We start from the raw sequence: 24,936 nt of genomic DNA on the forward strand, positions 1-24,936 counted from the left end.
TTTGGGAATCTTCTAAAACTTTATCGGTGACCATTCCAAAGCTTTTCAAAAGACACAAGGACATCACATGTGTAATATTGCAATGCCGTGTACTTACAAACTACAGGCACGGGACGACACAAATAGAGAAAAAAGACATTGAAAATAATTGAAAGATGTTGGAATAGCTGACATTCTTGGAATCACAAATAATTGTTAGTAAAATTGTATGTTTGTTTGTATGTATGTTTTTTCGCTTGCTTGTTTTATCTTTATAAATTTTAGTAGACATGTGATTTGATTTGTGTCTAGACGATTGATAGCAGCGATAGCTTAGTAGTCTGGAACTCGCTCTCTCAATTGGACGGTCCGGGGTTCCCATCTAGTCTAGCATCTATAAATCTCATCAAGCATCTCTCGATTTTCAAAACTATGCGCATATAAAAAAATAAGTGTTATCACTTGCTTAGAACACATCGTTAGGAAACATAAGCATGAGGCAAATATCTCGGGTTAGTGGTTAGCAAACATATAAGACTGAGACAAATGTCTCGGGCGTGTTAAGTCTACTAATTCGCACTTTGCCATTAGAATATGGCCTGAACCCCTCTTTCACCGAGGTAACAACACATCTATAACACCACACATGTATAGGGCTGACTTTAATAACCAAGGGTTGATTACAGATGTCCATTAGCGACACAAACAACATACCATCAAACAGATGCATTTTTTGTCGTTTTATGTTTATATTGAAAAAAAAAGATATTAATTCTTGCATAACAGCTTGTATTTAACTTGCCTAGTCAGTTTGTATGTATGTGAAGGTCAAATCTTTACCCTTAATTTCAAACCCCAATCGATTGAGCTGAAATTTTGCATACACTTTTGATCTGGACATATTATTTATGAGATTTGTTAATTTATTTTAACTCCAATTTATCATGGTGGACACCCCAAGATGGTGAACCAATTATATTTATGCATCCCCATGATATAAATGTTTAGTAACAAAGTTTTCTGCAAAGAATACGAAAAATAAAATTACATTCCTAAAAAGGTTGATTTTAATATAAATTTATGCAATTTTAGTTTTGTATAAAAAGTGTGTTCATATCACTATCAGTGGCTGTGTTGAGTGTGTGTGTTTTTAATGCAGCTTTTCCAATTTCTTTCAAAGTGAAACCAATGGTTCTGTGTTCAAACGGCTCTTGTCATAAAATAATATTTCAATGGCTATTACAATCACTAATTTTTCCATCAAAATGTAAGCTTAATCAAAAACAAATGACTAGAAAAAAAACGTAATATTTTTTTCATAGATCGCACTAAAGCGTTCGACATTGTCTTCGATACGTAATGCAGGAGAACGGTAATCTGGCTCCCTCTGTAATCCATACATCCGCCTATGTATGATTGAATGGGCTATGCAGGTCACACGGCCGCGTGACGTATGTTAACGCTCATTAAATGATAATCATTTGTTTTATAAGCTCTATGTTATCTTTTGTTCGATGGGTTGTCCGTTTTCAGTACAATATAAATGGGAATTTGCCGTAAGCGCTTTTAACGACGACTTGCGATTTTTAAATCTCATAGGTATGTGAAGTCTACCAATACGCACTTGTCCAGCACGGTGGACTATGGCCTAATCCTTCACATTCTGCGAGGAGACCCGTGCCCAGTGGAACAGTAATGCGTTGACGACGCTTCCATGTGTTTGTGTTTGAATTTTGCGGCAAATGCAAATAATGTGAATGCATTACATTCATTTTTTCTTTCAATTTATCCAACAAGGATCTTCTTTTCACAATGTTTCGGAATATAAGGGCTGTACAAACTCGTTAGTCCGACAAATTCGTTAATCTGACACCGCCGTGCAAAACGATAATCGCGGGTCAACTGTATAATATAGCAGAAACTCGTTATATCGGAGGATGATCAAAGGTAATCCTCTAAAATATGCTAATAATCCATAAAAAAATGTTTAAAAAATTCACCAAATTCATAAAACAGAGCATGGTGTTTTCAAGGTTCTATACATGGACCACAATTATTCCTTCTTGTAATCTGAATTATTTTGTTGTATATCGTATTTGTTTTATATCCATAATCCATATCTTTGTCATTATGAATGTTGTCTCCAACTTCTGCTGTCATCATCTTCTTTATATATCGTTAATATCTTTCGAATATCTTTTTGGCAGCATCAATTAGTTATTCATCATCTGATCTCACTTCAATGAGCTTATATCTTTTGCACACCGGATCAAACGTTCTGACACCCCAACATCGTATATTAAAAGCTTATTTCCGTACATAGTTGCGTTTCCAAAGTAATCCCTGCTTTGAATTGAAACTTAAAATCCCGTGTTTTTTTTCTGACTACAAATTTTTTAACAAACGCATTCGTACGTAACAAAATTATCATCAATTCCTCTTTATCTTTTTACGACATTACATTTCCTGCATTTAATTCTTCATCGTTCAATACCGTAAAAGCACCTAAATTCTACTGCAGTAGTACATGTTTACTTACACCTATATTTAAACAATCATGCTAAATAATATTACGACTCGTGTCTTCTACTGCAGTGGAATCTTCCTATTTTATCAACCGCGTGAACACAGAACCACGGCCACTAGTAACAAAAACTAGCCACTTACGTTTGGACGATGGCTCGCCGTCTTCAGTTTTGGCCTTCTTGGCCCGCGACGTTGTCGCCTTTGCGGTTCGCTTTTTAGTTTTCGTCTCCTCCAGTTCTTCTTTGACTGGCACTTCGAATTCTGTAAACAAAGAACAATATATTGATTATCTAGTGGTTACTACTCGAAAGGCTTTTGTCATTTCGTCGGACTGCTCTTTTCATTGTTAGTAACTAAATTACTTAATTCTGAGTTAAGGAATACAGTTATGAAGCACGCATGCATAATTATATCAAAATCTATATTATAATATGTTCGCGAATACTTTTGTCCTAAAATGCGATTATAATCAATTTATATTGTAAACAATTTTGAAACATGTAAATTGTATATTGAGCATTCGCTTCATTCGATTGTTGTTTGAGCGACCAACAAGCGGCACAGCTTTGATTTTATTCCAAAAATGTCAACAATCGCTTACGCGTCTGTATATATGCATACATTACTAAATAGTCGCAGAGTAACTACAGACAGTCGCTTTAACTACTACCACTTATCGCTAAGGCTACCATATGCTCAAGTGATGAGTGGTTTGCCTTAATCCTTTCAGTCGCATTGCCTACATCGTCGTTGTTAAAAGGTGAAGTGAGTATATTACTTTATACAGTCGCGTTAACTACTACCACTTATCGCTAAGGGTCGGTACATATCTGACGGAAAATGCGTCAAGCAAGCAAGTATCATAGGTCTCGTCTATTCGGTTAAATTAGACCTGCCACATTACGCGTCTTGTCTTGCCTGTACACAAACGATCTCTGCTGATCTTGCATGTCAAAATACACGTGGCGCGTGGCCGACCGACTGATAATGCGTTGACGGGAACAGAACAGACGTCGTATGCTCGACGCACTAACGCATCATCGGTTAAGTGTGAAAGGTTGAATGTTTTATTATATTTATAATATTGTCTGTTCTAACGTAACGCGACCGATAATAACTGACGCATTTTCCGTCAGATATGTACCGACCCTTAGGCTGTCAGTTGCTCAAGCGAAAGCTAATCGGCGGTCAGTCTTAATCCTTCCAGTCGCATCGCCTGCATCATCACGGAATTCGTTGTTCAAGTCTGAAGTGAGTACATGGCCAAAATCTATAGTACCTAACTCACCCGTGCCAGAGAAATCCGAGACGTTGTTGTCAGAGTCCAGATCATCTTCATCTCTGTTAACTTCTACTTTGACTATGCTATCTGTAAGAGAGAAAACACTTTTAACATAATAACTTTAGAACATTACTAAACGTGGTAGAACATTTTGTGATTCGATTCCGAAGCCACCAACGCCACACCTATTTCTGTCTTATAACATTCAAGTGCTAAACGTTGCAGTATTCTAGTTTAAAGGGTGTGTGTCAAGGGAGACATAATTATACGACTAGTTTCAGCTTAGGACGGGGTAGCAACGGAACTGTGGCTGACCCCAGATAGAACTCTATTCTTATCTGGGACTTTTTTTTTATTATATAGGAGTAGCAGACGAGCATGCAGTCCACCTGATGGTAAGTGGCTACTGCCGCCCATGGACATCTGTAATGAACTCCAGACAGGATTAGATATTCCTGAGTTCGGCCACAGATGCGCCGCTAACCCTGAGGACTAAGCAGGAACTCCTCGAAAAAGTATGTCTCTCTTACCTCACCCTTCAAAACGGAACATAGCAGCGCTTAACACTGCTGTTATAAGGCAGAAATAGGTGTGGCGGTGGTGCCGCCGGAGTCGACCCACAAAAGGATCTACCACCTTCAAAACATCATTGAACTCATGAGACTCATTACAGATGTCCACAGGCGTCAGTATTCACTTATCATCAAATGTACTATATGTTTGTTTGCTTTTATCATTAAAAAAGTAGTTACGTTCGCCACGTGTAGTAAAATTAAAATTAGAAATAATTCTTACTGTAAGGTTTATATAAGTAATATAAATATTCATGTAGCACCAACATATAGTAAATGGTGTTGAACCAAATCAAAATAAACAAAAAATAAACATTTTGACAAAAAGTGGAGTTGGCTGATTTTCGAATTAAGGTATCAAAATGTGTTGCAATGTGTGCAAAGATAAATGACGAATTTAAATTATTATCACAATGGGTCTGGGTGTTTATGATTGCGTTTCTTGATAGCAACAGAGATAGAGAATCCTAGAATCAAAGAAGCGATAAAAAACGATACCAACCTTTATACAATTTATCCTGGAGCGCCTTCTTGAACTGATCTTCGGTTTGGAGCACCTGCTTCCTGAAGTTCGAGGCGTTCCGTAGCTGCGTGATGCACACCTCGCATATGCCGCCATTGTTCCAGTCGTCGGCGGTTGTGAGCTGCGGGAAGTGAAACATTACCGCTTAGTACATTCAGAGAAATGAGTCGAGTTATGATCAAATGAAATGATGAAAGACGTGGTCTTTCAGTGTAAGCCTCATAGGAAGAGTTAAAGTCGCGCAGCGAGCTATGCTCGGTATTTCCTTACGCGACAAAACTCGTAATGAGAAAATCCGTAGGCGAACGAAAGTTACCGACATAGCTCTCAAAATAAGCAAGCTGAAGTGGCAATGGGCTGGCCACATAGTTCGTAGGACAGAGAACCGATGGGGTAGAAATGTCCTCGAATGGAGACGGCGTCTCGGCAAAAGGAGTACAGGACGCCCCCCGACCAGGTGGACTGATGATCTGAAGCGGACCGCGGGTAACCACTGGATTCAGACGGCTCAAGACCGATCGGAGTGGCACAGATTAGAGGAGGCCTATGTCCAGCAGTGGACTTGTAAAGGCTGATGCATGGATGATTAAACACTACATATGTTTGCCATTTTGTGTTGAAACTATGGAGCCGCGGGGATCTAATGCTAGATTATTTTTCACGCATCTGTTCAAACGGTTGATAGAATCAAGGAATGACCAGAAAGCTGGCACGTACCTAAGACAGCGCATTAGCTCATTTGCTCATTTTAATGAATTCATTATGGATGGATCAGGGCCAGATATTATTTATATTTTGTTATAAAAAAATCAAATAATTTACAACATAATTATCAAATATGGTACCTCTGAATTGTCGTGGTCATTTCAGGACATTTTTTCATGTGTTACGCGATGAAGAGTGCGCTAACGCAACATCAACGCGTCTCAATCTAATAGGGTTATCTTTCGAACTTTGCATAATGTATTGATTTTTAAAACCACGTGTTGAGAAAAAGGTGCATAGTCATGGAGAATAAAAAATTAGAGAAGTCCGATAAAAAGGTAGTCACGCCGATAACGACTAGATTTAGATATTAAAGAAGTGAAGCATCGGGGACGTCAGAATTGGATTTATATGTATATTGCAGCTTCTTTGTCTGATTTAAAAATTAACCCATTGGCTGTATGGAAAAGCTACGAAGGAGCATACCCTAAACTTGCAAAGTTAGCTAAAAAGCATTTACTGCTTCATCAGCTCCAGCAGAGCGCCTTTTTTCTAAAGCTGGAAAGGTTGTTCGTAAAACAAGAAATCGCATCTTGTTATTGTTATTGTCGAACTCAACTTTTTATATTAATTTTACAGGCTTGAAAATAAATCTGGCGACAAACCACTAATACATTAGACTCTAAGCAGCTTAAATATCTCAAGTCTTCTCATCCAGTAACCGAAGCCATGCCAGTTTATAAACAAACTCTCAACATCTGGGCACAAAATAAATTTAATAACAGTGATTTTGTCTTGGTGAAACTTTTGAATAAAGGCACAGAATAGCGTTACATCGCTGTATGCACAGGGGTCGGAAAAGATAATGAAATCCAAGTAATTTTCTGCAAAATCTCGGACAATACTGATAAAAAACTTCAGAATGGATGACAACGATATTTCTTTCGTCGCATATGACCAGATCATAGAAATAAACCCAAGTCCATCTCCATAAATAAGAAACAAACAATAAACGTAGAAAGCAAACACAACGAAAAAGATTCAAGAAAAATAGCTACAAACGTAGAAAAAATACGAGAAGCAACAGAATGTAAATCATAAAACGACGGAAGTCTCCATTTTCTGATGATAACGTGCACTATGTGACGCGTATTAAACCAAACAATTTCGCGGGTATCCTCATTCATCATTCAAACAATTATATCACGCAACAAAATTAATTTCTCTTAACACCTTTATTTATCATTTCATAACTACCAAAAGGTATCCCCGATATTTTTTGTTACAGGAAGACTGTGATTTTGATGTCGCTAAATGCCCGGTTTGTCGTACAAGATTTTTCACAAGACACATAAGTTTAGTATTAAAAAGTTTTGAAAAAATATTATTTTTAATAATATCACTTTGTTTTTCGTATTCGTCTCATAAAAATCTTTATATTGATATGATACCTGACAAATTGGATTTACCATGTCAAATGGAATGGTTTGTCGGACTATGAGCGATCGTGTTATTGGTGTGTCAATTAAAAGACAATACTGAAGAAATAAGTAGGCACCCTAAGGACCTTTAAAATAACGGTTGGGCTAGGTTTTTGTATATTCTCGTGCGATGTTGCCGCTTCGACAACTTGCGCGCGCATCCCAACGCCCGTTGTTCGCGCGCCGCCACCCACGCTTTCTAGACCGTTCGAGGAGGTTCGAGACATTCGATGGCGATCGATACGACCACGTTCATGCGCAGTACGTCCATACGTCTTTGTTTCACTTGACCATTAGTACTTTGTGTGTATTTGCCTTAATAAATAACTTTTTTACGGCGTCATAATCTTTAATTTATCTCAACACCCTTACATATGTCTATTAATTGTGCATATTTCCAATGCATGCATATTTTATGCATAAAACGGAACAACTCAGACTTTTCCGAGGCGTTCCAGCTTAGTCCTCAGGGGTAGCGGCGCATCTGTGGCCGACCTCAGGTAGGAATATCTAATCCTATTTGGGGTTGATTACAGATGTCCATGGGCGGCAGTAGCCACTTACATATATACTTTATATATATATACAGGGTGAATTTTTCAAACGGGCCTTCAGGGCCAAATCCTAAACTATAAGGATTAGCGAAAAATGCTGAAAGGAGTTACGAGGCCGATTTTGATAAAAATTAAAACTGCATCATTATTTTTTTGAAATAACTTTTTCCTAGCCGGGAATCGAACGAGTTCATTTTGAAAAAAAAATACACCCTGTATATTAATCCACTATCTGATATTGTTGCTTATAAGGATCAAAATCTGGGAAGTAATGATTAGTGACAAACCAAAGGAAAATATATATATATTTTAATGAATAGACATATAACATGCATTTGCATATCAAAATTGGAATGTAGGAAGTTAGAAAACTTTTTGCAAGGTTGGATAAAAAAATACCAAAGCCAATTTACTGATGGTACAATGGTTTACTCACAAACCTTGAGTGAGACAAAAGGATTCCCTCAACAAAAAAATACCAAATAGATCAACCAGAAAGCACTGCTTCCCATCTCGGTATTGATGTATCCACGTGATAGATTTCTTGCTCTAGTCGGATGGATGGGCTTAGTACAATTACCGTGCATACGCGATTACTAGCGTAAACACAGGATATATAACCTGCTCTTCGCTCGCCAAATCATGCCTCGCAATAGGTTTGAATTGCTTCTACAGTTTACACACTTTTCAGACAATGAACAGCCATCAACTAACCGTTTGGCCAAAATAAAAACTGTTTTGGATATGTTCATCAAAACTTATCAATCGGCGTACACGCCAGGGGAGAAAATTTGCATAGATGAGAGCCTAATACCCTGGCGTGAAAGGCTGCTTTTCCGAATACATCCCGAATAAAAGACATAAATACGGGATCAAGCTGTTCAAGTTATGTACTGACAAAGTACATAATTGTATACTGTGGAAAGTCGAAGACTAATGAAAAAGATGTGTCTGAAAAAGTGGTTATAGATTTAGCTGAGAAATTGCTGGACTTCGGAACGACAATCTATAGCGACAACTATTATACGAGCATCCCATTGGCTTACTGACTACGCCATAGAAAACCTGCCCTGGTTGGAACTCTGAGATTGAACAGAAAACATTTGCCACCAAATTTTGTCAGTGCCAAGTTGAAAGGAGAATTGATAGCTATGGAGACTAAAGATGGTAAGATAGGAATAACAAAGCGGAGAGATTGAAGATATGTTTCAGTCCTATCAACAAAACACTTAGCAAAGAATGAGAAGATGGTGAAAACGAAGAGGAGTCCTGCTGTTTTGAAACCTATGGCTATAGTAGATTACAACGGAGTTAAAGCGTCCATCGATATCAGCGATCAAATGGCGTCATATGATTCCGCGCTGCGCCGTAATACTAAATGGTACAGAAAAATCATGATTAAGCTGGTGTGGGGAACGACCCTCGTCAACGCGTACTTTTTCTACCATGAATACTCGCAAAAGCCGAAAATGACAATCACAACTTTCCGGGAGAAAGTTATAGATGCCATGGTAATGAAATATGCCGCCATCTGAGTCACCACCAACCCTAACTCCCAGAGTTACACAACACCCATTGGACAATGTGGTCGGAACACCTCCGAAAGTGAAGAGAGGAAGGTGCACGAATTGCTACTTGAAATGTGCCAAACATTCTTTAAAAAACTCCTCAAGAACCCACAATTCGAAAAAAACTACCCGTCAACCAAAGTGCTAAGTGAAACATGAAACAGATAAAAATATTAAGATACCTATGAGTGATAATGGTAAGAATTCGTGAATTCAAAATTTCAGATATTTATCAAGGAACATGGGATAAGGCATCAGACTATCATAATCTCTCAAGTAGAACAGAATGGCGGAGCGAGTAAACCGAACTCTCATTCGACAGTGGCGGCCCTACCAAAAATTTTAGGTGGTGCAACATCTTATGGTGGCGCTCCATAGGGTCTGGCGTCTTTTTTTAGCCGTTAAGTACATCATCAATAACATCCTAGCCTCTTTACTAAACAGTGGCGCTCGAGTGTTTTCGGCATTCCTCGTATGTTTTCGGCATCCCCCGTATACCGGCGCCCGCTCGCACCGCCCCCGCTCATTGGGGAGGCAAAATCAATACATCGAGACGCTAAGCCTCACCTGGATTCTGGGTTGATGCAATTAACACAACATAATCAATTTTATATATCAGTCTATGTGCATCGTGATTGGGCTGGAGATAAGTTTTTTTCTATCTAATTTATCATAAATACTGGTTTTTCATGCTAGGGAAGTCTGTTATATCATGGGAACGCCGTAAGCAGAAAACAATTGTCGCTCTCTAATACGGAGGCTGAATACATGACTCTTTCAAATGTTTATAAGAAATGTTTATACATATTTTCATTAAGGAATTAGGTAAACACTGATCGAACAGTTTAATATGAGTATCAAAGGAACCCTAATTTATCAGAACAGTAAATCCATGAAATCTTGAACATGCCCATGATAAAGGATGAAGTAGAAAGTCATGGAGCAGATTACAAAAGTCGACTACAAGGGCAAACCAACCGACTGGAGGGGCAGCTTACAATCTCAGAAACAGAACGTGGGCAGAAAAAACGGCGGGATACGCTTGACAATATAACACTGAAAGTCTGATAAAGGGTTGGTTCCGCTGAGAACTGCTCCCTATACTTCCTACCCATCTGTTTATAGTCTACAGACTGATAAACAAACAAACGAACAAACGCTTTCTACACTCACAGCCCCACACTAGGATTCCCTGTGTCGTGGGTGCCATGGACACACACATAGACAAATACACAAACACCCAGACCCAGAAACAGAAATCTAAATTCATCATTCATATATCTGTCTGGCCGGGGATCGAACCCGGGACCCTTTGCGCGTTAGACCGGTATGGTAACCGCTTCGCCACGGGGGTCGTCGTGATCGCAGATGCAACCACAAAAAAACAATATACCCGCTGTTGGCGCGTCTGCGACTTTTTTGTGGCAACACTATTATTATATCTGTGGTATTCAAATCAAAATCACCAACTGTAATGTCGTAATAAAGTGTTGTATCGTTGAACAATCTTCGTTTAAATAGCCACCGAATGTTCCGCTAAAGACATAAATTGGTGGCCCATGAGGGGAACAAGAACGCGCGAATCATCAATAATTATGCGAAATTACGTCGAAATAGTTTTTTTTAATGCCATCATTTTACATATAATTAATAAAGCATTAGCTCCAGTATCTTGCTTTACATTTATCTAAAAAAAGTTTCTTCAGCAAGATACGCTACACTTTAGACAGTTTCTTAATTAATTCATAATTTTGTTATTGATCAGTCCCAAGCTGTTTTTATCATCAATATAATCAAAAAATTTATAATAAGCTTTACGACTAAGTTTGATTTTGATTATGGCCTTAAATTTATTAATTGACAAATTTCTGATTTCGGAGGGAAGTTTATTATAAAAACGTATACTATAATATTGACCCATAAAAGAATTCCTTATTTTGTGGAGACGAGTAACATGGCTACTCGACCAGTTACGTCGGCTAACGGTCGTCCATCGTACCTACAACTGGAAGATTGAAAGGAGTTGAAAAAAACAAAAAAGTGGATTGAGTAGCACATGAGCAAGGAACGAGCTGGTGGACGAGCAGTAGTGCAGTTAAAGTTCTACATCGTGCAGCAGCGGCAAAATCAGTAAAAGATAAGTGCCCTAAGTAATTCCTTTGTTCTGCCTTATAATCACGCCAATTATCCTACTTTAATCATTGCCTACTGCAAATTCAAAGTAAATATCCATAAAATACGAAAAATTGCTAACGAACATTTTTATTTGAGTACCTACTACCTACATTATAAAAAAAAAATTAAATTCATTCGAAATTGCTTAAAATCGATAAAATAACAAAGATAGCTTGTACTTTTTTCTATTATTTCATTAATTTACGTAAAATAAATGTAAAATGATTTCTTTATACTGAAATATCCGTATTATAATTATAATTTAAGATAAGTAAGTAAGTCTTTTCGTTTTTTTAAACATACATTTCGTTGTATTTTTAAACAATGCTACCACCTTTTTCCAAGAAGAAAAAAAATATGAAAACGAATTACAAGTAATCGTCGATAATTATTTATCCGACTTATCATATATAGACGACGAAGTTTTTTTTTTTATAATATAAGAGTAGCAGACGAGAATGCAGTCCACCTGATGGTAAGTGGCTACTGCCGCCCATGGACGTCTGTAATCAACCCCAGATAGGATTAGATATTCCTACCTGAGGTCGGCCACAGATGCGCCGCTACCCCTGAGGACTAAGCTGGAACGCCTCGGAAAAGTCTGTCTCCCTTACCATACCCTTCAAACCGGAACACAGCAGCGCCTAACACTGCTGTTATTAGGTAGGAATAGGTGTGGCGGTGGTGCCGCCGGAGTCGAACCACAAAGGGTTCTACCACCTTCAGATTCAGATGATAAAATAGGAAGTTGTTCTTCATTTCCATTGGATGAATCGAATTGAAAAGAGAGTCAAAAAATCATTTGGGATGTCGTATTTAGAGGTGGCGAATTATGAAGAAATATATCATGAGCCGTCTGTAGAAGAGCATATTGGTAAATCACAAGACATATTCGAAAGCAAATCTCCCGATACACTGCATGTTTTGTAGGCATGTCTACATTATTATTTTTAGGAGCATAATTAAAAAATTATAAACAAATGCATATTTGTTTCATTTTATAATAAATAATAAGTTAAGGATAAGGTCCGGATGCTTGGCAGCTGTCAACTCGTTTGGTCGACGTCTCTGGGGACTCGAGAGCTGGCATACATTTCGCTCAAAGGATTTTCTATAGCAATTCAGAGAGGAAATGCTGCCAGCGTCTTGGGAACCTTGCCCAAAGACAGTGATGGTGACAATTTTTTATGGTAGTGTTTTTGTTTTTATATTTTTGTTTTTCATTTCTGTATACAGGGTGAATTTTTAAAACGGGCCTTCAGGGCCAAATCCGAAACTATAAGGATTAGCGAAAAATGCTGAAAGGAGTTACGAGGCCGATTTTGATAAAAACTAAAACTGCATCATTCCTTTTTTAAAATAACTTTTTCCCTAGCCGGGAATCGAACGAGTTCATTTTGAAAAAAAATGGACCCTCTATATTATTCCACTATCTGATAGTGTTGCTTATAAGGATCAAAATCTGGAAAGTAATGATAAATGACAAACTAAAGGAATAGCCTCAAATTTAAGAAAATACATATTTTTTCATATTATTTTGGCAGTTAAGTTCCCGCCATTCATCAATTTAAATATTTCGTGTAATGATGTAGGAGACTGTAGTAGACTGTAGTAGACTGTAGGAGACTGTAGCAGAGATGTAGGTCGACTCCTACCATTTAAACACAAGGGAACCTTGTGTTTAAATGGTAGGAGTCCCACATATCCTCTCCACTGCCCTTACGGTTGTGAGTATGAGATCCTTGCATGCCTATTTTATATTTTAATTTATTATGTGTGTGTCAATAGCTCCAGTTAATGGTGATCTTACGAGAGGCAGATATTGCTCCATAGCATACTGTAATGATACTCATATATATAGTCTGATTCATAATTAGGTGTCCAAAATGTAAACAAAGAAATGTCACTGTCAAAATTAACAAGAAACAAAAACTTTAACAAACTCAACAAAAAACTAAAATTTAACAAATATACACAATTTAACAACCGCATTATGTAAACGAGAAAACATTCGAGTTCGATCACAATCACGAATTTTAATAATATCAGCATCGAACTTAAAAATGACAGCACAAGAAATGTCTTGGATTTCGGTTGTGTTACCATTATCACATTTTAATTTTCTACCATAAACTTTGTTTTTTTTTATAATCATTACTGATGGATCGAAATTGAGCTGATATAAATATTAGAAAATGAGAATTAATCTTAATTTATTTAGATTATTATTTTATTATTGCTGTATTACTTTAATATCGACAAAAATAAGAAACTACCATTTCTAACCTATTTTCTTGATAGGTCAACACCTTTGTTTACATTTTGGACACCTAATTATGAATCAGACTATAGTACTCGTTTTATTGACAATTCATGTTGTGGAGCCCTATCCCTGTTACAATTAGGGTCTCCGAGGGTCGGATATGCACATGGTGATCTTACGAGAGGCAGATACTGCATAATAGCATACTGTACTTATAATTATATATACTAGTATTTTTATCGGCAACTCAGATGGTTTGAAGCCCTATTCAGAGATGACTTCACAAGCTGTGCTTTCTAGGGGTCGCAATACCGGACCATCTAAGCAAAACCGGTATTTTCGGTACTGACCCCAGACAAATCCCGGTATTCCGGTTTTTTCGATATTTTCGAGATTAAGATGAAGTTACTAATTTTTATTAAGCATTTTACTATGTAATGTTAATTTAGGTCCTATTACTTAATACCAATAGTTAATTACAGAAGTTTATGATTTAATAACGACGTTATGAGTTCCGAATTCATCAATAAATGAATTATATAAAAATATATGTGGAAAGCTGAAAAAAATATCTCTGTAGTCGTGCACTCTTGACAGAGTGGTCGTGGCATGATGATGACAACTGGTCAGTCATCCACAGCTGCCTTGAAGACGCTATTGCGATCCTTCGCCACCGCCTTCTATGCTGGCCTTGCGGCAACACTCGACGAGGGAACACTGTGTGCTAGATTTTATAAGGTCTGTTCAGCGAGTAGGCGATCTGCCGCGTGACCTCTTTCCATCTACCTTTCACGGAACTACAACCGTACTACTGAGTTCTCGTCCCTAAATATGCGGCCGAAATATTTTAGTATTCTAATCCAGATAATCGTAGATCCAGAGAATAGTATTTCTAGGGCATCAATTTTACGGCGATCTTGCATCCGAATCGTCTACGTCTCTGCAGCGTAGAGAAGGATAGGAAAAACTAGACTTTTCATAAGTCTTATATGTAACCTAACGATAAGGCAGACGGGCTACCTGATGGAAAGCAGTCATCGTCGCCTATGGACATTTGCAACACCAGAGGAGTCCGGCTTTGAAGGAGAGCTCTTTTTACACCCCTCTTGAAGAGCCCCATGTCATAGTCCTGAGGGAATACCTCAGGAGAAAGTTCATTCCACATTTTGCACGTACGCGGCAAAAATGAACGATCAAACCGAACCGTGGAGGACCGCCACGGGTCCAGTTGATGTGGATGGAACTTCATCCTTCGGCGAGAGGTGCGATGAAGGAAATGCGGCTTAGGCACCAGATCAAACAGTTACTCAGAACACTCACCATTGTAAAGTCGGTAGAACTCGCAGAGGGAACCTATGTCCCTCCGCAGGCTTAAGGGTTCTAACCGATCACAGATCGCTGGGTCATCGACGATTCGCACCGCGCGTTTCTGTACGGAGTCAAGTGGATTAAGCTGGTATTGTGGTGCCCCTGCCCAGAGGAACTTAGGCGCTATGACGAATGGGGCTTTTTTAGCGGTAAACGCGCAGACTTGTGTCTTCATGGAGTTGAACTCAACAAGGGTAAAATGACCCCATTCCAAGACCTGCTCCAGAGAGTTCTCGATTTCAGACACAAGTCGGATTCTGCTTTCTTCCACGAATGTCCGAGAGGTGTCCGCACGGCCTGTGTACATACCATCTCCCGTGCTATGATCTGCATAGCAATGAATGCCACCGGTTAATAGCAGCAAATCATTGATATGCAGAATAAAAAGCGTGGGAGATAATACAGACCCTTGGGGCACGCCAGCGTTGATGAACTCCGTGTCTGAGCAGCACCCGTCAACTACGACCTTAATATGCCGCTCAGACAGAAAGCTGGCTGTCTATGTGCACAACCTCTCGGGAAGACCTTAAGATGGTAACTTCGCGAGAAGGACCCTATGCCAGAGCCGGTCACAGGCCTTAGCGATGTCCAGGCTTACGGCCAATGCCTTCCCGTTGCTCTCAACAGCTTGTTCCCAAAGGTGAATGAGGTACACAAGAAGATCACCAGGTGTTCGGCCCTTGCAACAACCATATTGGTCTGTCTTGGTGTTTTTTGATATGTTGCGGTTCCTCCAAATCTTATCAAGCCTATCCACAGCAGATCTTGTTAAAGCGAAGATCGTGTTGGCGGGTTGTTTCTTGACGCCTATTGTCATAATTGTCATTGTTATAAAATATTTTGAAAATATATCATCTTTCTCTAGCCTCAAGAAATATAGCATAAAACTATAGTTACTGCACTTCCTTGTCGACCCTTTTGTATGAAGTGTAATGAAAATAGTGTGGGCCCAGTGTCGTGGTCACTGTCCATTTTCCCAGATGCGATTACATATGGTATGCAACATGTCTACCTCGAGTTCATCCATTGATCGAAACACTTCAATAGGAATATCATCTATATTAATTGCTTTGTCGCGTTTTAATAAGTTAAATAGCAGCGCGTACTTCATCTTTGAATATACATAGATGGTTCTTTTTGTATATCATTTTTTGGCATATGTTGTGTATAAGGTCGACTATTAGAGAAAAGTGATATGAAGTATTTTGCCATACATTGACGATTTCCTTAATTTCGGTAACAATCACACCATCAGAATCCTCAATAGCCCATGTTCTGGATTTAAATTGATGGGTACATCGGATTTTTAAAGAGATCTTTTATTTCAAATCGAACGTTTTATAGCTATAGCTCTCCGACGAAGTTATACAATACGCCAAGTCTCACCTGACATCCAATGCTGATGTTTGTTGATTTTCATAGGTTGTGTCGATTGTAACGCTTGTTTAATATGGACTTTTGCATTGTGCCAGAGTCCATTGGAGTCAATTTATATGACTATAACTTTATTTTGTTTTATTTTACTAAAAACTGAAAATACCGAATATCCCGGTTTTTGTGAAATTAAAACCGGTATTAATAAGACCTAAATTTGGCCCGGTATCCCGGTATTTTCGAAATCTCGAATACCGGATTGCGACCCCTAGTGCTTTCATATTTAAAAATAAGATATCAACAAAATCAAGGTCTGCAGAGAAATGTAATTATGTACAATTGTTTTTTTATAAAAGTGAATGTATATATATATTTTTTTTTACTAGGAACTATGCCTAGTTTATATAAAATATACTTCTATTCTTGAAAAATAAAGGTAGCAACCCTACTTACCTGGAGAAAAGAAAATTCTTAAAAATCTCTCTTGAAAAATCAATAAATTCCCAGTTATAAAAAAATGAAATGGACACCGGGAATTGAATCCGGAACCGACCGGCAGTGTTATTAAAGCGATTGTTGGCAAACAGACCATAAAAATGTATTACATTAGAAATACCTACGCATAGATAAGTATAATATGTACACTTAATTACAGAAAATCAATATGTGCGCAAGATGGTGGGATAGACGATTACATTTTTATATATCATGCGTAGTTTAAGACAAAAAGGTCATAAAACTATTATCTTAAGTATAAAACAAGGAAAGTAGGAATTACTTACGGAAATATCGAAACATTCTTTCAACATGTCGGCGTACACTTCGTCTGCACCCATCCATTGGTAGGTCGCGCTAAAGTTCTTAAACATCCCCTCCGAGGCACAACACCGACACATTCCATGATTCAATGTTTGTTCCATTTTGTTTGCACTAAATTAACATTAACACTAACTAAAATACTATACAAAAATCACTTATTACACGGATTGTAGCAGAAGGACGCTACGACATCGATGCTCCGCCATTTTCTAACGCCCGCGATCGAGTCGAGGGAACGTACGATCAGCATTATTGATTTTGTAAGTTACGACACGACGAGCGGATACTAACAAAATAAATATTTTATATTTCGTATAAATTAATATTTACTTATCTGAAGTCTTGTAAATTTATATTTACTTATGTTTTAGTTAATACTTTATTTATTTTTGATTTACATATCTTCGTTTCTACATATTTTCACAATGTTTATAAATCTTAAGAATATGAAGTTGTAACAGTTACTAGGTTCCGAATGCATCTCAAAATTCAGCTTCCATTCTCTTTCATTTTAAAAATAAAATAATACCTTTAAATATTCACTTAAATGTTTTAATAAACGATTTAATAATTTCCAATTAGATACTTTGTTACAGCTTTTGTTATTTTCCTTATTCAGTTATCACTGAGTGAGCTGTAAAATATGATATTCGACAAGAAAATTATATTCAATAAATATTTCATATTTACTATCAGACTTTTCAATGTTTTGAGATGTAAAAATCGCTTCATGTAAAAATCATTGAAATACAATTTAATTTTGTAACATAAAGTTATTAAAGCGGCATAGATTTCGTCTCCTTGAACATTCTGTTTTTAAAAAAAAGCATTTTATAATCAAATCAAAGTGTCAATGTCAAATATCATATTAATCAATGTCATTCATATTTTTATAGATATTCCGTTGTATTATCATGAATAATTGTGTTATTTACTATATTTTCGACGAGATTTATTAAAAAAATGAACGTGGGTACGCCGTGCAGGTGTTGTTTGCTCCGACCGCCTGAATTTGACTTGAAGAAACCATACACAGTGTTAGAAAAAACTGAAGTTTACGTAGACATCCTGAAGGAATGTTTCGAGATTCATGTAAATATCACTTTCTAACTTGTTACTAGTACTCTTTTATGTATTTAATGGATGTAGAAAACCATTGAGTATCAGTTAGTTATTCTAAATTGGCCAGAAGTTTGATCTAATGTAATTTACCGATGTGATAGTGCTTCAGTCTAATTTGCGATTTAAGTCTTATACTCAGATTTAAGTGTGATAGACAAGTGGTTAAAAAATCAGCTTCTGAATGATGTCTGAGGTTCAAATCCCAGGTTGTACTAGACTGATTTATTCGAAGTTATGTGTTCATATACCGACACCACTGCTACACTTATTTCTGCCTTATTAAAGCAATGTGCCATGGTTTGGTATAAAGGCCACACCCTTATGGGGGAGACGTTTATGCGATATATTTAGCATCTGAAGGTGGTAGAACACTTTGTGGTTCGACTCAGGCGGCACCACCGCCACACCTATTTCTACCTAATAACAGCAGTGTTAGGCGCTGCTGTGTTCCGTTTTGAAGGGTGTGGTAAGGGAGACAGACTTTTCCGAGGCGTTCCAGCTTAGTCCTCAGGGGTAGCGGCGCATCTGTGGCCGACCTCAGGTAGGAAAATGTAATCCTATCTGGGGTTGATTACAGATGTTCATGGGTGGCAGAAGCCACTTACCATCAGGTGGACTGCATGCCCGTCTGCTACTCCATATTATAAAAAAAAAAAAAAAACTTGCGATTTCATGAAGGACTATAATCCTATGATCTTTGAATCTAGTGATATCTACATAACAGTGAATACTTGCCATCATATCCATCATATATAAAGACGGTAGAACCCTCTGTGATTTATCTCCGGCGGCGCCACCACCACACCTATTTCTTCCTAATAACAGAATGTGTTAAGCGCTGTCGTGTTCTGATTTAAAGGGTGTGGTACTTAAGAGGGACATACTTATCCGAGGCATTCCAGCTTAATCCTCAGGGCTAGTGGCGTATCAGTGGTCGACCTGGGGTAGGAATGTAATCTTATCTGGGATTGATTACAGATATCCATGGGCGGCAGTAGCCACTTACCATCAGGTGAACTGCATACTCGTCTGCTACTCCTATATTTAGAAAGAAAACCACTGCATCCTTTTTCAAGATAAAAATATCTCAAAGTACTAACAAATATTTTATTTATTTTAAAACTAAGGTACTTACAATATAATTACATACTACACCATTTAATAGTTTTCACACATTATGGAATACTAGTTATTGCCCGCGGCTTCGCCCACGTTTAAAAGAAAATAATATAACATACTAACATACATAAAACTGAAAATTCGTACCTTCAACTTTGCTAAAGATCATCACTTGATCAAATGCATAGTTTACGATTCAATCCTTACTAATATCGATTAGAATAATCGATGTTTTGGCTCCAAAGGATTAATCGATCTTAGATCGTCATCCCTAGTTCCCGTGAGATTTCCGGGATAAAAACTATCCTATGTCCTTTCTCGGGTTTCAGACAATCTTTGTACAAAATTTCATTAAAATCGGTTAAGTGGTTTGGGCGTGAAGATGAGACAACCAGACAGACAGACAGACAGAGTTACTTTCGGATTTATAATATTAGTAAGGATTAACTGACCCGGCAAACATTGTGTTGGCATATAAATAAAAAAATGTTAAGCGTGAACAACCCTTATCACATAGGGTATGAAAAATAGATAGTAGCCGATTCTCAGACCTACTGAATATGCATATAAAATTTGGTGATAATCGGTGAAGCCGTTTCGGAGGAGTACAGTAACTAACATTGTGACACGAGAATTTTATATATAGGATGTATTATTATTACAGATCCTATCGGAAACAGATGATGGTTGCCAAGGCATTTGTTTTGTTTGTATCGGAAGACTCCGGGATGCGTTCGACTTTAAACAACAGGTGATGAGATGCCAGAAAGAGCTGCAAGCGAGGAATCTTAGTGGTGAGGATCAGTTATTATTTAAGTTATTCTTTTGGGGCATTTTGGAAAAATGCAGGTGCAGTCCCAGATGGGTTCATAGAGGTAATGACCCCCCAAAACCAGTAAGCCAGACTGGCACTTGGTCAATTTTTTTCGTGGGAATCCCTGCATGGATTTCTCTCTGCCGTGGGTAGCGGAGAGGATATGCTGGACTTTACAATAAATACTAAAATATACGTCTAAAATGTGTTATAAAAAAGTCGTCTAATTTAACCAAATTTATGCTCAAATTTTATGCTGCTTTGGCAAAGGTATCTCCCGCCGGGCTAGGTGATCATGCCCGGGGAGCGGCCGTGCTCCAACAGTCTCAGTTCGGAGCTTGTATATATGCAAGATGTTTAGAAAAAAGATAGATTCAGCAGCGCCATCTCTTGACGAGTAGCGGGAAGTCGCTACATTGCGATTGTGCCTGGGAAAATGCTTGGAGTTTTTTTTAAAACAACAACTAAAATCAACATCATAAAGTTATTTAGTAAATATTGCTGTAAAGATATCTTCACTTCTATCTCACTACCTTACCTTCTGCCTTACCTTAATTTCTCCCATACCTAATCTTTTGCCTTAGTTTACTTACCTTAACTTACTGTACTTTCTACATTATTTTGTCTTACCTTACCATACCTTCTACCTTATTTTACCACAAATTCTACCTTATTTTACCTTACCTTACCATGTCTACCTTCATGTTCTACCTTCCTTATATATTCTACCTTACTTTACCTTACCGTACTTTATCCATTGCTTTATCTTACCTTACCTTACCATATCTTCTACCTTCCTTACCTTCTACCTTACCTTAATTTCTCCCATACCTTACCTTTTACCTTAGTTTACTTACCTTGCCTTACTGTACTTTCTAGATTATTTTGTCTTCCCTTACCGTACCTTTTACCCTACCTTAACTTCTACCTTACCTTACATTAGTTTACCATAAATTCTACCATACTTTGTCTTACCTTAATGGTGCTTTAAAAGTTTTCTACCTTACCATACCTTCTACCTTACCTTACTTTTTACCTTAGTTTACTATACATTTTACCTTACATTTCCTTACCTTAATGGTGCTTTAAAAAATGTCTACTTTACCATACCTTACCTGCTACAAGCTAATAGTGCTTTTCAAATTTTCAGGTGACATTACAAGAGTTGGTGATGCTGAGGAACCCAGGGTGAAGGAAGAGCTGCCGGACGGAGAGGAAGGATATGACTCGTCTTACTGTGGTATGTAATTGTCTCAATAACCACACCTATTTCTGGTTAATAACAGCAATGTTAAGCGCTGCTGTGTTCTGGTTTGAAGTGTGGTAAGGGAGACATACTTATCCGAGGCGTTCCAGCTTAGTCCTGAGGGGTAGCGGCGCATTTGTGGCCGACCTCAGGTAGCAATCTAATCTTATCTGGGATTGATTACAGTAGCAGACAATCGTGCAGTCCACCTGATGGCAAGTGGCTATTGCTGCCCATGGACATCTGTAATCAACCCCAGATACGATTAGTTTCCTACGTGAGGTCGGCCACAGATGCGCCGCTACACGTGAGGACGAAGCTGGAACGCCTCGGATAAGTATATCTTCCTTACCACACCCTTCAAACCAGAACACAGCAGTGCTACACTGCTTTTATAACAGAAATAGGTGTGGCGGTGGTGCCGCCGGAGTCGAACCACACAGAGTTCTACCACCTTTAATTACATTTCGAATTACAGATGTAAAAGAAGAGTTGCCAGATTTGGACAGTATAAAGGAACCGGGCACGGTTGTGGATATATTGAGTTTGGATAAAGTCAAAGTCAAACGGAAATCGGAAAGGAAAAAAGATAAGAAAAGATCGCCGGTTTTTGAAAAGAAAAGTGGTTTGTATTTTTATAATATAGGAATAGCTGACGATTATACAGTCCACCTGATGGTAAGTGACTACTGCCGCCCATGGACATCGTAATGAAACCTAGATAAGATTAGAAACCTATCTGAGGATGGCCACAGATGCGTTGATATCCCTGAGGACTACATTAAAATGTCTTAGAAAAGCATGTCTTCCTTACCACAACCTTCAACGGAATACAGCAGTGCTTGACACTGTTATTATTAGGCAGAAAGGTGTGTTGGTGCCACCTCCAAAGTCGAACCTTTGTAAAGGTACCTGATTTTATTTTGTTTTAATGCAAATATTAAATAAAAACGTTAATAATAAATTAAATTTCAGATCGCAAAAAACGGAAAAGTGCAAACAAAATACTATTAAAGAAAATAAGTTTAAACAACTTTGAAAAGATCACGGATCCCACCGAATCGGTCTCAGAAAATGTGAAATATAAATCGAATATACATAACATTCTCAAGTATTCTAACTGTACGCCTTTCTTAAATAAGACTATAGCGGGAATAAGCTGTGTTTATTGTAAGGAATCTCACAAAAATATAGAATTGTTAAGTAATCATTACAATGAGAAACATTCGAGAGAGCTGAACGAAAACAAACGCTATGACAGAGACACGTTAGCTATTAAAATAGATATAACAGATTTGAAATGTAATTTGTGTAACGCTAAAATGAATGTTGTGACAAATTTAAAAGAGCATTTAATAAATGCACATAACATAAAATTCTTCTCAGATGTCCACGACTATTTTTTAGAATTTAAGCTGACAGATTCAGATATTTTCAACTGTGCACTCTGTCATTCTACGTTTGAAACGTTCAAAATGTTGTTACAACATATGAACGGGCACTACAGAAACTTTGTATGTGATGTATGCGATATGGGGTTCATAAATAATCACAGGTTGAAAAACCACAAACGAACACATGAAGTAGGGACCTTCAAATGTGCTTTCTGTGATAAAGTATTCAGTACTCGTGTTAGGCAAATGTGTCATGAGAAATACACACATAATAGAAACGCTAGGTACACAACTAATTGTCCCCACTGTGACAAGTCCTTCACGAGTTATTACCAACGGAACAGGCATATGACGAAAGATCATAATGCGTCAGCAGCGACATATAAATGCAATATTTGTGACAAATCTTTCATAATGAAGTCGAAACTAACGACGCATATAAAGAAAGTTCACTTAATGGAGAGGAATCACACTTGTACAGAGTGTGGACAGAGTTTCTTCATCAAACAGTCATTAGATGAACATATGGTGAAGCATAATGGAGAAAGAGTGTTCAAATGCACAGTCTGTCACAAAGCATATGCGAGGAAGAAGACGTTGACAGAGCATATGCGGATACATAATAATGATAGGCGGTTCAAGTGCGGTGTGTGTGGTTTAGCGTTTGTGCAGAAGTGCAGTATGAAGAGTCATATGTTGTCTAACCATGGGGTCACGTTGTCGGAGTTTGAGAATGCGAGAAGCGAACTAAATGGGACGGGAAATGATTAGGTTTTATTTAACATACATCCCATAGGACATTTTTTTCATGAAGTCGAAAATTATTTTTTATTTAATGAGACTTTGTTGAATTAAATATGAAATTAAGTTTGGTATTTATACAAGGATAATAATTTATAAATAAATAACTTAAATAATAACTATTCGACAGATGAAATAAATAACTAAATAACCATATCGATAAATAAATAACTCAAGTAATAAATATTCGACGAATAAAATAAATACTACAATTAATATGTAAATGACGAATGTGGTTGAAATATATACTACACAAAAAACGTATAATATACAATAATAATACGTATCGATGAATGAAAATGTATATGCTTTTTTATCACAGCACATCACATATGTAAGGAAGACGTTAACAGAGCATATGCGGATACATAATGATGATAGGCGGTTCAAGTGCGGTGTGTGTGGTTTAGCGTTTGTGCAGAAGTGTAGTATGAAGAGTCATATGTTGTCCAACCATGGGGTCACGTTGTCTGAGTTTGAGAATGTGGTTAAAAAATATAACCCACAAAAACGTTAAACATACACGAATACGCATCGGTGAATTAAAACTCATATGCTTGTTTGTAACAAAGCATATGCAACGGAATGAAGTATGCATGATATTTTGTTTAATTTTATTTTAAAACATTTTTTTTATTATTATATTACATAAATTATATTATATTTAATTTGTTAATGAACAGAAAATATAAACAAATATTAAAATTGTAATTGTAAAATGTATCTATTATGTAATGTAATTTTGTATCTCCAATATGTAAAATGTAGATAGTAATTCTACAATAATAATATAGTGACTAGGTAGCAATAATTCTGTAATATTTTTTGAAAACGAAGGCAATACTAATAGACTATTACATTAATCTAGATTTATTTTTAATAATTATACATTTTTTGTTATTATTATTGAAGTAATGAGCAATAATTAAATTAAATATTCAGAAAAGATTGTTTATATTTACTTGTTTATACATGTTGTAAATAATAAAAGTATTATAAAATTTCCTGTTTTTTTTTATTTTACGGATTTAATTTGTAATAATCAAGTTATTGACTAGTAATTATTACAAAAACAAAAACTCAAAAATATAACTATGTTACTCCTTCAATAGACAAATCATAATTTAGACCCGCGTTTCCCAACCTGTGGTCCGCGGACTCCTGGGGGTCCGCGAGTATATGTAAGGGGGTCCGCGGTGTAATCTCTGAACCATACATAAATTGCTCATTAAATGCAAAACAGTCGCTAAA

General features: G+C 37.3%; 2 protein-coding genes across 2 annotated transcripts in view; one reads left to right on the forward strand and one right to left on the reverse strand.

Moving 5' to 3' along the window:
- LOC140752699 (uncharacterized) overlaps window positions 1-17,431 on the reverse strand; it is a 51,447-nt gene extending 34,016 nt beyond the window's left edge. The window contains exons 1-4 of the mRNA XM_073087035.1: window positions 17,153-17,431; window positions 4,862-5,003; window positions 3,785-3,874; window positions 2,647-2,766 (exon numbers count right to left, since the gene is read on the reverse strand). Coding sequence (XP_072943136.1) covers window positions 2,647-2,766; window positions 3,785-3,874; window positions 4,862-5,003; window positions 17,153-17,290 — 490 coding nt within the window. The 5' untranslated portion in view covers window positions 17,291-17,431. The remainder of the gene's footprint in view (window positions 1-2,646; window positions 2,767-3,784; window positions 3,875-4,861; window positions 5,004-17,152) is intronic.
- A 629-nt stretch (window positions 17,432-18,060) lies between these two features.
- LOC140752686 (uncharacterized) lies at window positions 18,061-23,655 on the forward strand. The gene is made up of 5 exons (XM_073087016.1): window positions 18,061-18,281; window positions 20,095-20,224; window positions 21,395-21,484; window positions 21,969-22,115; window positions 22,466-23,655. Exons 1-5 carry the CDS (start codon window positions 18,153-18,155, stop codon window positions 23,653-23,655), a joined length of 1,686 nt encoding a protein of 561 aa, XP_072943117.1. The 5' UTR covers window positions 18,061-18,152.
- Window positions 23,656-24,936: the final 1,281 nt, after the last annotated feature.

The sequence above is a fragment of the Epargyreus clarus genome, unplaced genomic scaffold (assembly GCF_041222505.1).
Source record: "Epargyreus clarus isolate Ecla_fem2 unplaced genomic scaffold, WU_Ecla_fem_2.2 ptg000025l, whole genome shotgun sequence".
NCBI lineage: Eukaryota > Metazoa > Arthropoda > Insecta > Lepidoptera > Hesperiidae > Epargyreus > Epargyreus clarus.